The sequence below is a fragment of the Orcinus orca genome, chromosome 10 (genome assembly GCF_937001465.1).
Source record: "Orcinus orca chromosome 10, mOrcOrc1.1, whole genome shotgun sequence".
NCBI lineage: Eukaryota > Metazoa > Chordata > Mammalia > Artiodactyla > Delphinidae > Orcinus > Orcinus orca.
This window is the reverse complement of record NC_064568.1, coordinates 98,802,139-98,817,246: the sequence shown is the minus strand read 5'-3', so window position 1 is coordinate 98,817,246 and position 15,108 is coordinate 98,802,139. Positions and strand designations below refer to the sequence as shown.

The following is a 15,108-nucleotide window of genomic DNA, read 5'->3' as shown; positions in this document are numbered from 1 at the left end:
ACTACAGTAGGGAAGCCTTATTTCTTTTTTTCTTTTTGGCTGTGCTGTACAGCATGTGGGATCTTGGTTCCCCAACCAGGGATCGAACCCGCGTCCCCTGCATTGGAAGCGCGGAGTCTTAACCACTGGATTGCCAGGGAAGTCCCTAGTCCTTATCTCAATGATGCCAAATTTACGTATTGAATTCTAAAAGGTTGAAGCAAATTGTTGCTTCTTCTTTCCCACTGAATAAAAGGACAATTCATTGTCACCAGTCCTTCATGAGCCCCTCTATTACTTTTTCAGGACCACCATAGCAAAGTACTACTGACAGGATGACTTTAACAATAAGAATTTATTTTCTCACAGTTCTGGAACTGGACATCCAAGATCAAGGTGTCGGCAGGATTGGTTTCTTCTGAGGCCTCTCTCCTTGGTTTGTCTCCCTGTGTCCCCACATGGTCTTCCCTCTGTGTGTGTCTGTGTCAATCTCCTCTTCTTTAAGGACACAAGTCAGATTAGATTAGGGCCCACCCCAATGTCCTCATTTTAACCTTACCTCTTTAAAGACCCTGTCTCCAAACTTAGTCACATTCTGAGGTACTGGGATTTAGGGCCTCAGCCTATGAATTTGGGGGGAACACAGTTCAGTCCATAACAGCCCCCCTATTTATCCACTTCCATCTCCCACATCTCCTTTTTCACATACACGCAGCATAACTAAAGGACAAGACATTGCACACAGGACTCAAATGCCTTTTGGGTGAACCAACTCTGAATTTAGACACATAATGATTCTTTTTCCTTAAGCACACGAGGTTATATTTGCAGAAGCTACCCAAGCAATTTAAAAAGACAGCCCTGACTTTATTTCTCCAACTCTCGATGTAGTTCTTGGTCACAGAAGGGGCTAAATAAGTTCTTCAGTTATCTATTGCTGCATAACAAACTACTCCAAAATTCAGTGACTTGAAACAACATTTTTCTATATCTCCCCATCACGTAGATCAGAAAATCAGAGATGAGTCAGCAGAGTAGCTCATCTACTCCATAGGGCATTGGCTGGGGCCACTTGGTGCCACTCTTCTATTACCTGTATTTTTTTCCTAAGTTTGAAGTGATTATGTATTTATTTATCAACTCCACTTCTCCTTTGCATAGTTAGACAGCTATGACTAATAAAGTGAAGGTAAGTGTGAACTCAGTTAATGTGGTCCCAGAACAGGAGCACGTGCTTGTTGAGAAACTATACTTTTACTTGTAGTTTTTTTAATTCTCTGATTTTCTTAACAAAGAGCTTAAGTTGTCTTCTGTAATCAGAAAGGCCAATACAGCTATTTTTCACTTGAAAGTATCAAAAATCATCTGGAGAAATATCAAAAATCATCATATTTGAACATCTCCATCTTACAATACAGGAAAATGGATGTTAAAGTGTGGAAATGTTTGGGACAAAGTCCAAATGATAGTATCAGAAGTAGGACCGTGGGTGTTTGGAGGGCTATTACCTTGGGCTTACCAATCGATATATCTGCTGCCTCACTTAGAGGTTTATCAAACCCTATAAGCAAACTTTTCACCTTAACCTTCAATTGTTTGCCTCCTGGTCCAGCTTGATACCAAAGAGAAGCCACCTTTGATGCTATAACATTGTACCCTCATTCCAAGCTCCATTAAGAATGTAACCTTACAGACGTATAATGCAGACATTTCCTCAGCAGACTCAGTGTTTCTCCTGTAACGAAGACTTGCCCTTTCATTTGGGCAATACCTTCTCTGTCCTTCCTATCTGTGTAGGAATAGCTGACATCTCTCCTCGGTTAACATTGGTAAGATGTCCTGCACTCTCAAACAACCATATGAAGCCAGCTTCTCCTGTTCATGGAGAAATGACCCTGTCTTAGGCTTGTACATGAAAAGAAATGATGTAAATATCTTAGATGCCCCTATATCAGTTACATACAAAAGCACATCTGTGTTTTTATGTGTGTATTCCTATTCCTATTGGAAAATGACATTTCTTTAAACCTTGCTGCTGTACCTGTCAGTCTCCCACAGACTGCTAGCAGAGTGGCTGGCAGGCAGAATTGTGTGGTTAGTGGAAAAAGTTGCCAGAACCCAGTGGAATGAACAGAACTTTGAGCAACAGCATTTTCATTCTGAAATCAAACAGCGTCAGATGACTTCTCTTTCCTGTCAAGTTCTAGAGTGCTTTTCTTGTTTTTGTTTTTGTCCTGAATTTTTTGTACTTTTCTTACATACACTGAATGTGGAACACCCTAGTAGATTTCTCTGGGGATCCAGGATTTTGCGAGGTGATACCAAGGGATGGATATAATTCAGTGACATTTTGTCAGGCTCTTAAAGACTAAATTTTCCTTGGCTGTGGCGGGAAGTAATTATTTTGGTTTGTTTGCTTCTGACACAGGGGAAGAAAATTTGGGGTTGTTATTTCACCTATTCCAAGATACTTTTTGTTCTGTTTGGCAGGAAGGGGAAAATGCATTTCAGTGTTTGAGGAACAACCGGCCTCTGCTTTCTCCTACGGACTTGATGCGCTTTTCAACACTGTGAACAGTTTTGGGCAACATCCGTCTCTTAGTGGTTTTGCTCCCTGTCCCTGAAGACATTCTTTTTACTTTTATTTTTAATTTATTAAGTTTTTTTTTGCGGTACATGGGCCTCTCACTGCTGTGGCCTCTCCCATTGCGGAGCACAGGCTCCGGACACGCAGGCTCAGCGGCCATGGCTCACGGGCCCAGGCGCTCCGCTCCATGTGGGATCCTCCCGGACCGGGGCACGAACCCGTGTCCCCTGCATCAGCAGGCGGACTCTCAACCACTGCGCCGCCAGGGAAGCCCCTGAAGACATTCTTGATGCAGCTCTTCATCCTCTAATCCCTCCTGACATTCAACCTGTAGCACTCTCTGTTAAGATTATTCATCAACATGCATGGAATATGCTCAAAGCTAACATAGCAATATACGTGGCTTCTGCACTCAGAGTTCACGCCTCTATGGGGGGAGCTGGGGATGGGCATCTAAACCAATAATAACAATAAAAAGAACATTTTATAGTGCTTTTCAATGTAAAAGAGCTATTTATGCAGATGGCTCTAGATAGCAAGCTCTTCAAATGCTATATTTGGTAGCCTAGCTCCAAGATTTAAAATGGTAGGTGCTTAATTAAAATGTACCAAAAGAATGTAGTTGCCCATTAAATACAGATTAGACCTTTTTTAAAATTATTAACTAAAATCTTAGCTAGCACCACATTCCTGAAATTTCTCTGATATAAGTAGTGAAAACCAAGATATCATGTCAGGGGCTGAATTACATCTGCTGCCCTCATGTCACTTGTCCTCAAAGTCTGGTTCTATGGGGACAGTGGGCTCCCCCAGGGGGTAAGTCCTCTCCATACCCACCCCTGACTAACGCCTCTCACATGTATCTCACACATCTTAACAAGGCTTTTGGGATCATTTGTTAGAGAAGAAATTGTTAACCACCATTGTTCTCAAGCAAAGGTTAATTCAAAAGTTGTTCAAGATATAAGCATTCATCATATATATTAAAATGAAAGTCCCCTGGTAAGCATTTATGTGCTTCTCCATCAGAGAGACAGAATAATTATAACAATAATAACCACAGAAGCTTCTGAATTCTTACTATGTATTGACAGTGTGTATTTCCACAATCATCTCAGTCATTTTTTGTAATGCTTCTGATAGGCAGATATTTTTATTCCCATTTCACAGATGAGCCAACTGAGGCTCGGTTCCTCAGTGAGTCTTGTCAGCTCGGGAGCCTTGTGCTACCTACACTGATTCTTACAATGTTTGTCTTATTCCTTCAAATTAATAGTGTAAAAAGCAATTCTATATTTTCAAACAGTGCATCCTCATGTCTGGCATCTAATGCACCAGCACACAGTAAGGGTTCTGGGACTAACCCAGCCCCTTCCTTTCTTCTCCTTGGGCTGGAGTTCCCTGTCTTCATCAGTCTGGTGCTGATGCCCCAGAGAAAGCTAAGCTTATCCTCTCTCCTTCCAAAGGTGACTTGAAGATCTTGGACCCCCTCTTCTCATCCCTGCATCCAGGAACACTCTCTAATCTTACCTCCCCCTTCCTCTCTCGCCCAGCACTGTCTCCTCCAGATTCTCTTTGCTTGGTAAACACATACCCCTATATCCATCATCTATTCTCTTAACAACTTCCAACATTTCTTCTTACCTAAATCTGGGTTCTCACCTAAAATCAGTGTCCCTGGCTGCCTACAAATGTATATACATACCGCACATAAAATACACACATTAGTGACCTCTTGTCATGTAAATCCTGAAAAGGTGAAGAATTATACCAAGGATCCACAGTAATGATCTTGATACAGAAGGATGGCATTCCATTTTACCCAGGACTAAGGGTGTCCATGTACCGGCCACAACACAGTGCTTGGCTCATACTGAGTGCTTATTGGGTATTTGCTGAATGAATGAATGAAATCCTTTCGTTTACTACACAAAGCTGAGTACCTAAAACCATCTCTAGAGGTGAAAAGCTGGACAGATAGGAGCAGATAGTGGTACGTGTGCAAAAAGACCAGCTTACCACATAAAGGCTTTCGTGGAAATACAGCCCCACATCATAAAAATTTCCATCATGCCTCACTGGGTGTGTTCTGGTCTTCAGCTGCTCCGTCAGGCACCACGGCAAGACACGGCCACCTGGTCGACCAAGCAGGGACATTTTGAGGAAGTAGGAGCCTTGGGGAGCCTTGTTCTTGAGACCCTTATGCATTTCATCTGTATTTGAAGAGGCTGAGGTGACCGACTCTGCTCAACCCAAAGAAAAGACAGGTTTCTTGAATTTCTTGAATGATGCAGGAACTGGGGAAAACCACACAATTAGCCACAGTGTGCTTCTCAGGGAGGGAAAAATAGACAATTATTTTTACTCAACCTGTAATTGTCAGGTATTAGCCATGATAACAGAGGAGGACACACGACATGTAATTAGGGGGTCAAAAGGCAAGCCTACCGATTATGCGAGGGAAAGTTGAGCCAGTTTTTAAGTGTGGTATGTTAATGATCTGTGACATCAGAAACCATTCATCTATTATAATAAGATAGAATGAACAGGAAACCAACACTTCTAAAAACCACACAGTGGGCCTCTTAAGATACCTGGGATGGGTGAACATGGGCAGTAAGCTTGAAAAGTGACAGCCCTTACCTCTCATACTAATCACAGACCACGGACCCCATTGACTAGTGATGTGCAAAACAGGTCAGACTAACACCTCACCTGATCAAATACTTGTATTTAATTTGAACATGAGGTCACCTTGCCCCACAGGCTTCAAGTGAGATTCAAAACATAAAGAAAGAAGAGCATTTCTATGTGCTTTAACCTAAAACTTGGCATAAATTGCATGTAACTGAAGTATATGATTGAAGAATATTTTACAGGACATTTGAATTTCTTTGCTTACCTTCAGCTGGGACAAATAGACCATTCATTTTTGGTAAATGTTGAAAAGTAGGTACAAATTGATAAGGTTTTTAGTAGACTGTTGTTTCAGAATACACAAAAATTAAACTGGGATTATTAATAACTCAAATGTCAGAAAGTCATGTTTTCTACCCTAATAGTCTTCAGAATAATTTGACCTTGAAAAATTCTCTATTACATCATGCTTTAAACAAAATTAATGTCATTTTTGGAATCAGGTTACTCTCCTAACTACCTGTGTTGGTAGCACCACCATTAATCTGCAGTTAACAGTAAGCCCTTTTTAATCCTGCCTAGACTTTACTTTGTGAGAGATAATATATATTTCCATATAGACAGTATGCTTCTAGGATCAAATCACAGTTAAACCAACAGTGAAAGTTGCTAAACTTCTTTTGTTTCTTCATACAACTCAGACTTAAACACTAATCAGAATTACAATTATTTTTTGGTTTAATTAGAAAATCTTAATTAACAATAGAGACTTAACCTTAGTATTTTGATTTCCAAAAATATTTTAAAACTTAACACCATGTGAATAAACAAGACAATCTCTTTAAACCTCAAGGCAGGATTACTGATGCAGGCAGACTGAGTTATTAAACACATTCTAAATTAAATGCCTCTATGAATTTTATACTGAGATATACTGTGATAGTTTTGCATGCCAAATGTGACATTTTGTATTTTAGATTCATCTTCTGCAGTAATTTTGGAAATGTCATACAAACAAAGGTTTTGTCATTTACCAATGGAATTACTATGCATGGCCCCTCAGCCATCTCTTTGCAGGCTCTTGTCGTTGTTTCCAGTCAGCAAGCCATAAAAAATCTTTCTCTCTCTGAAACACAGCAATTTGGAAGATAATCGAATGGTGACTAGGGGGCAGAAAGGCCAGTCTGAGGAATTATACCACAATCTCTCCTGCATTTACTACCTTCCTCAGAGCAAGTGTCAGCCAAGTAGGGAAAGGAGATAGAAGATTCATCAAATCTCAAGCCTTGTCTCATTTGCATGGTGTCAAGTCTGCCCCATTGTCTAGTGAGAACCCAGCCTGGTTCCATGGACACCGTTTTGAGGAATTCCAGTGGCTTCGCAATGGAGCGTTTTAGCTGTTCAATTTTAGCCTAGAATTCTCAAAATTAGTTACTAAGACCTGATAGAACTCTGTTGCTCTAAAGGGTCCTATGGGAAGAAAAGCACAACAGGAAAGTGAGTCGATGAAATTGATCTTAGACTTAACTTATTACATCAGAGGAAAAAAGTCTCAAGAGCCTCACCTTCCAGCACAGCCAAGGCCATGCTGCTCCCTTTGATTGGTGGGTTACTTCTGTGAGGATATCAAGCTTGGCTACGCTGCCTTCTTTACAAACATTTAGGTCTGCAATTACTGGTTGACTTGGAGCTCTGCAGCAGGTATAGGAAGAGGGGAGATATAAGGAAGAGAAATTGACAATGCAGGATAATAAAAAGGTTTGCCTTTGGTACCACTGCACAATCTGATGTTTCCCTTAAATGTTTTCTGAGAATAACTGGGAGTCAGAGAAACACATCACAGATGCTGCAGTGGATTCAAGTCGGGAGGTGAGTAGTTTTTGAAATGAGACCCTATAAAGTATGACTCACTATATGAGCTACTGATGTCCCAACAATTAAAATATGGCTTGTTTCAGAAATCAGAAATTGGATAAAATATGTTACCACTTCATTTTCTACCACCGCCCTTTCAATCTTATAACTTGTTGGAGAAACTATGGGGAAAATTATTTAAATAGATGAATAGCTGATATGACATAATCATTTTCTTTTTTTTTTTTAATGCAATGTCCAGAGATCAAGATCTATTTCTACCCTCAGAAAGTTCCCCAGGCTTTTTCCTCCTATTAACATTTACTAACTTGATCTGAGGTTCTTCTTTATCAACTCTTTTTTCGTTCTTCTCTTTTTTTTTTTTTTTTCCCTTAGCTTCACAAGTCTTAACAGCCAGCATTCCCCTGCTTTTCCAAATTCATTCGAATTAAGAAGGATCTTGTATTTCACTTCTCCTGACTTAAGCCTAGTTCCAGCAGCAGGGCCATCTGTGACAATGACAGTCCCCCCACCAGAGGAATGGCCTTTTTGGATCTCACAGCTGATTTAGTTTCCTGGGATAGAAATGATTCTCCTTAATTTAGTTAGAGCTACACTGACACAAGAGTTCATTAGGACACACATTTGCTGGCAATTCAATCTCAACTTAAATACACTTTGTTGTAAATTTTATTACTTTTAAACTACTGTATCTATTGTCTGTAATGGCCCTATTATACCGTTATGAAGGTAAACCGATTTCATTAGTAAACCTCAAACATGTTATGTAAACCACAGTGAGATGTTTTCCTCAGTTTCTTTCTTTGTTCCCTTGGCAAAAAATGTAAGGCACTCATGAAATATCCTAAAGACTTAATCTAAATAATCAGATGCTGAATTCATGATAATCATCCTACGAGGGGGAAAAAAAAAAAACAGCCTTCTCATTTGTAATTCCAGTTCTTTGTAATTAGAGGTTTTCTAAAAATACCTTCCCTAGTTAAAAAGGAATGCAATGCACATCAAAAGGTTAATACACAGCTTCAACATGATACCAGGTACCTAGAGATAAGTCTAGTGATTTGCGTCCCCTTGGAGCCATCATGCTCTAGACCAGGAGCCAAACTAGACATCAGCTCACTTTTGAATTAGGACTTGTGGCATAGTATGCTTTTTTCTCCTTGTATACGGCACTTATTAATTTTGTAATTATATTAATATATGTGTATGTTTGTGCACTATATAAAATCTAATTTTATAAAAATCCCCCCACCAAAGTCACCCATTAGTCCACATCCCAGAGATAAACGGTGGTAAAATACTGAGGTCTATTCTTCACAGCTGGGTAGCTAGACACATTTTTTTTTCCCCTTACAAAATGAGACTGATGCTGTAAGTATTTTGTAACCTGTATTTTCCACTTTGTGTATTATACATATTTTCCATGAGATTACTCTTTTTCTAAGTACAAATTTTTAGCAATGTCTTAGTATTTAATTTTAAGTGTCTACCATAACTTATTGAAATAATCCCTTGTTGTTGGATATTTAGGTTAGTTCCAATTTTCACGACTGTAAGTTAGCCTATAATTAACTCTCTCTCACGTATAATGTGACATCAACCTCCCTGGTCATTATGGGATAAAGTCCTATCACTAGAAATGTTGGACAATAGCCAGGACATGGAAGCAACCTAAGTGTCCATCGACAGATGAATGGATAAAGAAGATGTGGCACATATATACAATGGAATATTACTCAGCCATAAGACGAAACGAAATTGAGTGATTTGTAGTGCGGTGGATGGACTTAGAGACTGTCATACAGAGTGAAGTAAGTCAGAAAGAGAAAAACAAATACCGTATGCTAATACATATATATGGAATCCAAAAAAAAAAAGTTCTGAAGAACCTAGGGGCAGGACAGGAATAAAGATGCAGACGTAGAGAATGGACTTGAGGACACAGGGAGGGGGAAGGGTAAACTGGGACGAAGTGAGAGAGTGGCATGGACATATATACACTACCAAATGTAAAATAGATAGCTAGTGGGAAGCAGCCGCATAGCACAGGGAGATCAGCTCCGTGCTTTGTGACCACCTAGAGGGGTGGGATAGGGAGGGTGGGAGGGAGATGCAAGAGGGAGGGGATATGAGGATATATGTATATGTATAGCTGATTCACTTTGTTATAGAGCAGAAACTAACACACCATTGTAAAGCAATTATGCTCCAGTAAAGATGTAAAAAAAGAAAAAGAAGAAATGCTGGGTGTGGGAGACATGTTAGTCTATACCTTATCGAGCATTGAAAGGACACCTCAGCAACATATAGTCCTGCCCACACAGCGTATTTTCCCAGGTACTGAACAGCATTCACAGACAGGTCTCACTCCAGATGATACTTTATTTTCACTGCTAGTAGGATTAGCAGTTAAGTAGAATGGCGATGAATAAGCAGCACTGATGTATAACGAGGTTTCTCAACCTCTGCACTGTTGACATTTTGAACCATGTAATTCTTTGTTCTGGGGGCTGCCCGGTGCAGAATAGAATGTTTAGCAAGATCCCTGGCCTCTGCCCACTAGATGCCGTTAACAGCCTCCTCCCTAGGTCCAGTCACGACAATCAAAACTGTCTCCAGTCATTGCTAAATGTCCCCTGGGGGCAAAATTGATCCCTGCTGTGAACCACTGATGTACAGTATTAACTCATATTTATTTAGTGCTTAGCATGCTCAAAGCACTCTTTGAAATACATTATATTTATCATCTCATTTAACCCTTAAAATAATCCACCAAGGTATTATTATTCCTGCTTCACTGATGAAAAGCTGATGCTGAGTGAAGTTGAACATCTTGTTCTAGGTCACATAGTCAAACAGGGCGAAGCCCAAGATTCAAAGTGAGACCATCCAGCTTGAGAATCTCCTCTGAACCTACACCTACCACTCCCGCATCTCCTGTACTGCGATGGAGGGGCAGAAACTGCCACATCCCAGTCGTAGAAGTTCCTACACCGGATCAAGGATTTGGATATTCTCTGAGAGATATAAAGCCCCATCTGCAAACTATCCTATATAAATGAAAAGGCACAGATAAATCCCAGGAGGAAATGGGGTCATGGGTCTCACAAACCTGAACCTTCCGGGTGAACCAAACTAAGGGGTGCCTGTCACCTATAATTAGCCCATATTTAATCCATCACAAAACAAACAAAAAAATAAAATGCATTCAATGTACCACTAAGGGAACGTACTTCTCAAATGTTTTGTCAGTCTTCAAACATGACATAGGAAGGTATTCACTGAGTCCTTCCCCTTCAAATTTTGAATCCTGCATAAAAGAAAACAGAGATGAAAAAAAATTATTCAAAATGCATTTGAAACATCTATGTAAAAGTTGGCTTTTCTAAGACCGGGGTATGCTGACTCTTAAAAGGTAAAGGTTCTTAAAAAAAAAAAAAAAAAAAAAAAAAAAAAGGTTAAGGTTCCAAATAAGAACATGGGAATTCTACCATTAGTAGCCACCTTATCATGGAATCTGAATCTTATCACCCCACTTACTTACTTTTTGGCCAAGAAGGTAGAGAGAATAGTAAACGATACGAACAAAAGGAGAAATGCCTTGTGGATACCAACACAGCTTTCTTCATCTTAGCAAGAATATTTCTTGCAAAGAATATTTCTCTATTCTTGCTCTCTCTCTCTCTCTCTCTCTCTCTCTCTCACACACACACACACACACACACACACACACACCCTATAATAGTACAGTTTAACAAAATGGAAATAGATATATGGCTGGATGTGTAGGATGATAGTGATGTTAATAATAATTGTGATCATATAATTTATCATCCAATCTGGGACATTTGGGGAGTTAAGGGGAAATTTTAATTATTCTAGGACAACAGGCATAATCCAGCACTATCCCTTGCAAACTATAATATACAGTAATCCTATTAAAGCATTCCTCCAGATGTTCTGAAAGGGTATCATATAGGCACATGTCAACATCTTTAGTGAAAGCGAATGATAAGAGAATGAGACAAAGACAAAGACAGAGACAGAGACAGAGACAGAGACAGAGAGCTGATAATGGAAGCTGCAGCCCTTTATAACCTAATCTTGGAAATGACATACCATCACTTCTACTGTATGCTACTGGTCATACAGATCAATTCTGGTACAATTGTGGGAGGGAATTACGAAAAGATATGAATAAGAAGAGGCTGGAATCATGAGTCCATAGTAATTATGAAATCCAGACAAATGTTGGAAGTTCCTTGATTAAGTCTCAAGATCTGGGAGTAATTCTCTGTGGCTCTCAGCTTTGTCCTCTGGATTCTTGGTTCCATCTTCTGGATCTTCCTTTTTTCATGAAAGGTAGCACAAGTTTGCAGCGAAGTAGTTTTCTCACCCTTCTTCCTGCCAGTAGAATTTTAGAGTTCAGAGGCCTCTTTTTATTTTGTCCTCTCTCTGGTCTTTTCAATCAAAGCAGGCGATTTCTCTGCTTATGTAATTCCATTTAAGACTTTGTAAGTCTTTCATGACTCTTAGTGGATTCTACTGCATTATACAAAAGCCAAACCCACAGATTTCTTCAGGAGAAGACCTTCTCTATCACAGGCTTCCACTGACAGGATGAGGGGCCATAATCTTAAATCCCCCAGAAATCCTGTTGCTTCATTCAGAGGAACTATAAGGCACACCCTTGATCCCTCTAGAATGCCTTTTGTCTGAGTGAATACTATTCTGAGGCATCACCTCTGACATTTCTGAAGTCTTAACAAAAGTTTTGACTGTCACATTCTTAGTTTCATCCTTGAGCCATATTTTCCTGGTATTTGATCTTCGCATGGAAGCCATTTCTTCATTTTATCACCACCTACCATCTTGCAAGGCTGAGAATTTCTAAAAAACAATCACGTCATGACTCATTTGGTTTAACAATCCTTCCTTTAGTTGATCTCTCTCTCCTCACATTTTAAAATAAGCAGCAAGGAGAAACCAGGTGTCACTGACAATCCTCTGGTTGGAAATCTCCTGAGCTGGACCACCCATTTCATTAGGTACTTTTTCTACTTTCCACACAACTACAGGCAACAGTGCTGCTAAAGTCTCTGACACTCTGTAATAAAAATTTCCCTTCCTCCAGTTTCCAATAAGCCTTCACCTCACATCCTGCTCAAAGATCATGAGGCTTGTAGTAGCATCTTCTTCAAGGTCCTTTAGCCTTCTCTAACACTCAACTCCAAGTCCACTACACAGTTTCAGTGCACTCTCACACTTTAAGTTTTGTTACAGCAACATTCCACTTCCAGGTGCCAAAGTATGTATTAGTTATTTATGGCTCCATAACAAAATATCTAAAACTTAGCAGCTAAAAACAACAAATATTTACTATTTCACACAATTTCTGAGGCTCAGAAGCCCAGAAGCCATTTAGCAGGGTTTTCCTGGTGCAGGGTCTCTCATGATACTGCAATCAAGCTTTCAGCTGGGTCTGCCATTGTTTCAGGGGTCAGCTGAGGTTGGAGAATCTGTCCCTAAGCTCAGTCATATGTGTGTTGGCAGGTCTCAGTTTCTTGCTAACTGTTGGTCAGAGGCTCCACACATATCCATGAAAAGGTACAGGAAATTCGAAAGATTGCAACATATTGGTATAGAGGAGAAAAATTTGCCAGGGTCATATGCCAGCAATAGATGTCGTGTTGGCTTGTTGATATTGTGTTTGGCTTGGATAAAATAATTTCTTAATGCAACTCTGCCAAGAGGGTTTCTAAAAGAGGTATATGAGATCCATTAAAATAACATATTTTCAAGTTTATTACATCCTAATTCAAGTGAGAGTTCATAAAAGCAATGCTAATCTACACTTATTGAGCACTTATACCATTCTAAGCAATGTACTTTATTCAGTCTCTCATTCTACAAGCATTTGTTGTGGGTTTGCTTTATGCCAGACACTGTGCTAGAAGCCAGGAATACAGTGGTAAACACACACACACACACACACACACACACACACACACACACACACAGGAATACTATATCTGACATTATAAAACCTTGTATCTGATAGATATAATAAATAGAAAACAAATGAGAAATGAATAAAACAATGGCAAGTATGGTAAGCACAATGGAGGAAACACTCCAAGGAATACCATAAAGAACAGTTTTAGGGGACACAGTCGTAGGAAGGTGGTCATGGAGACAGTGATTTTTAAAATGAGATCTGAGAGGGAGGGAAATAATTTAGTCATGCAGAGATTAGGAGAAATTGATCATTGCAGGCAGAGAGAGCAGCATGTGCAATGGTCCTGAGGTAGGACATGGTTTTGGTATTTTAAACATACTGAAAGCAAACCCCAAGTCTACAGTTGCTCCTAGAAATGAACCTACCTAAGGAGACAAAAGACCTGTATTGCAGAAAACTATAAGACACCGATGAAAGAAATTAAAGAAGATACAAACAGATGGAGAGATATACCATATTCTTGGATTGGAAGAATCAGCATTGTGAAAATGACTCTACTACGCAAAGCAATCTACAGATTCAATGCAATCCCTATCAAACTACAAATGGCATTTTTCACAGAACTAGAACAAAAAAACTCACAATTTGTATGGAAACACAAAAGATCCCGAATAGCCAAAGCAATCTTGAGAAAGAAAAATGGAGCTGGAGGAATCAGGCTCCTGGACTTCAGACTATACTACAAAGCTACAGTTATCAAGACAGTATGGTACTGGCACAAAAACAGAAATATAGATCAATGGAACCGGATAGAAAGCTCAGAGATAAAGCCATGCACATATGGTTACCTTATTTTTGAGAAAGGAAGCAGGAATATACAATGGAGAAAAGACAGCCTCTTCAATAAGTGCTTCTGGGAAAACTGGACAGCTACATGTAAAAGAATGAAATTAGAACACTCCTAACACCATACACAAAAATAAACTCAAAATGGATTAAAGACCTAAGGCCAGACACTATCAAACTCTTAGAGGAAAACATAGGCAGGACACTCTATAACATAAATCACAGCAAGATTCTTCTTGACCCACCTCCTAGAGAAATGGAAGTAAAAACGAAAATAAACAAATGGGACCTAATGAAATTTACAAGCTTTTACACAGCAAAGGAAAACATAAACAAGACGAAAAGACAACCCTCAGAATGGGAGAAAATATTTGCAAATGTAGCAACTGACAAAGGATTAATCTCCAAAATTTACAAGCAGCTCATGCAGCTCAATATCAAAAAAACAAACAACCCAATCCAAAAATGGGCAGAAGACCTAAACAGACATTTCTCCGAAGAAGATATACAGATTGTCAACAAACACATGAAAGAATGCTCAACATCACTAATCATTAGAGAAATGCAAATCAAAACTACAATGAGGTTTCACCTCACACCAGTCAGAATGGCCATCATCAAAAAAATCTACAAACAATAAATGCTGGAGAGGGTGTGGAGAAAAGGGAACCCTCTTGCACTCTTGGTGGGAATGTAAATTGATACAATCACTACGGAGAACAGTATGGAGGTTCCTTAAAATACTAAAAATAGAACTACCATACGACCCAACAATCCCACTACTGGGCATATACCCTGAGAAAACCATAATTCAAAAAGAGTCATATACCACAATGTTTATTGCAGCACTATTTACAATAGCCAGGACGTGGAAGCAACCTAAGTGTCCATCGACAGATGAATGGATAAAGAAGATGTGGCACATATATACAATGGAATATTACTCAGCCATAAAAAGAAATGAAATTGAGTTATTTGTAGGGAGGTGGATGGACCTAGAGACTGTCATACAGAGTGAAGTAAGTCAGAAAGAGAAAAACAAATACCGTATGCTAACATATATATATGGAATCTAAAAAAAAAAAGATGGTTCTGAAGAACCTAAGTGCAGGACAGGAATAAAGATGCAGACGTAGAGAATGGACTTGAGGACATGGGAAGGGGAAAGGGTAAGCTGGGACGAAGTGAGATAGTGGCATGGACTAATATATACTACCAAATGTAA

The 15,108-nt window shown here is 39.5% G+C and overlaps 1 protein-coding gene across 1 annotated transcript in view; it reads right to left on the bottom strand.

Moving 5' to 3' along the window:
- The window catches only part of LOC101272296 (uncharacterized), a gene marked incomplete at its 5' end in the record, with an annotated part of 197,820 nt that overhangs the window by 132,563 nt on the left and 50,149 nt on the right, over positions 1–15,108 (bottom strand). The window contains 2 exon segments of the mRNA XM_049716165.1: positions 4,586–4,767; positions 4,770–4,809. Coding sequence (XP_049572122.1) covers positions 4,586–4,767; positions 4,770–4,809 — 222 coding nt within the window.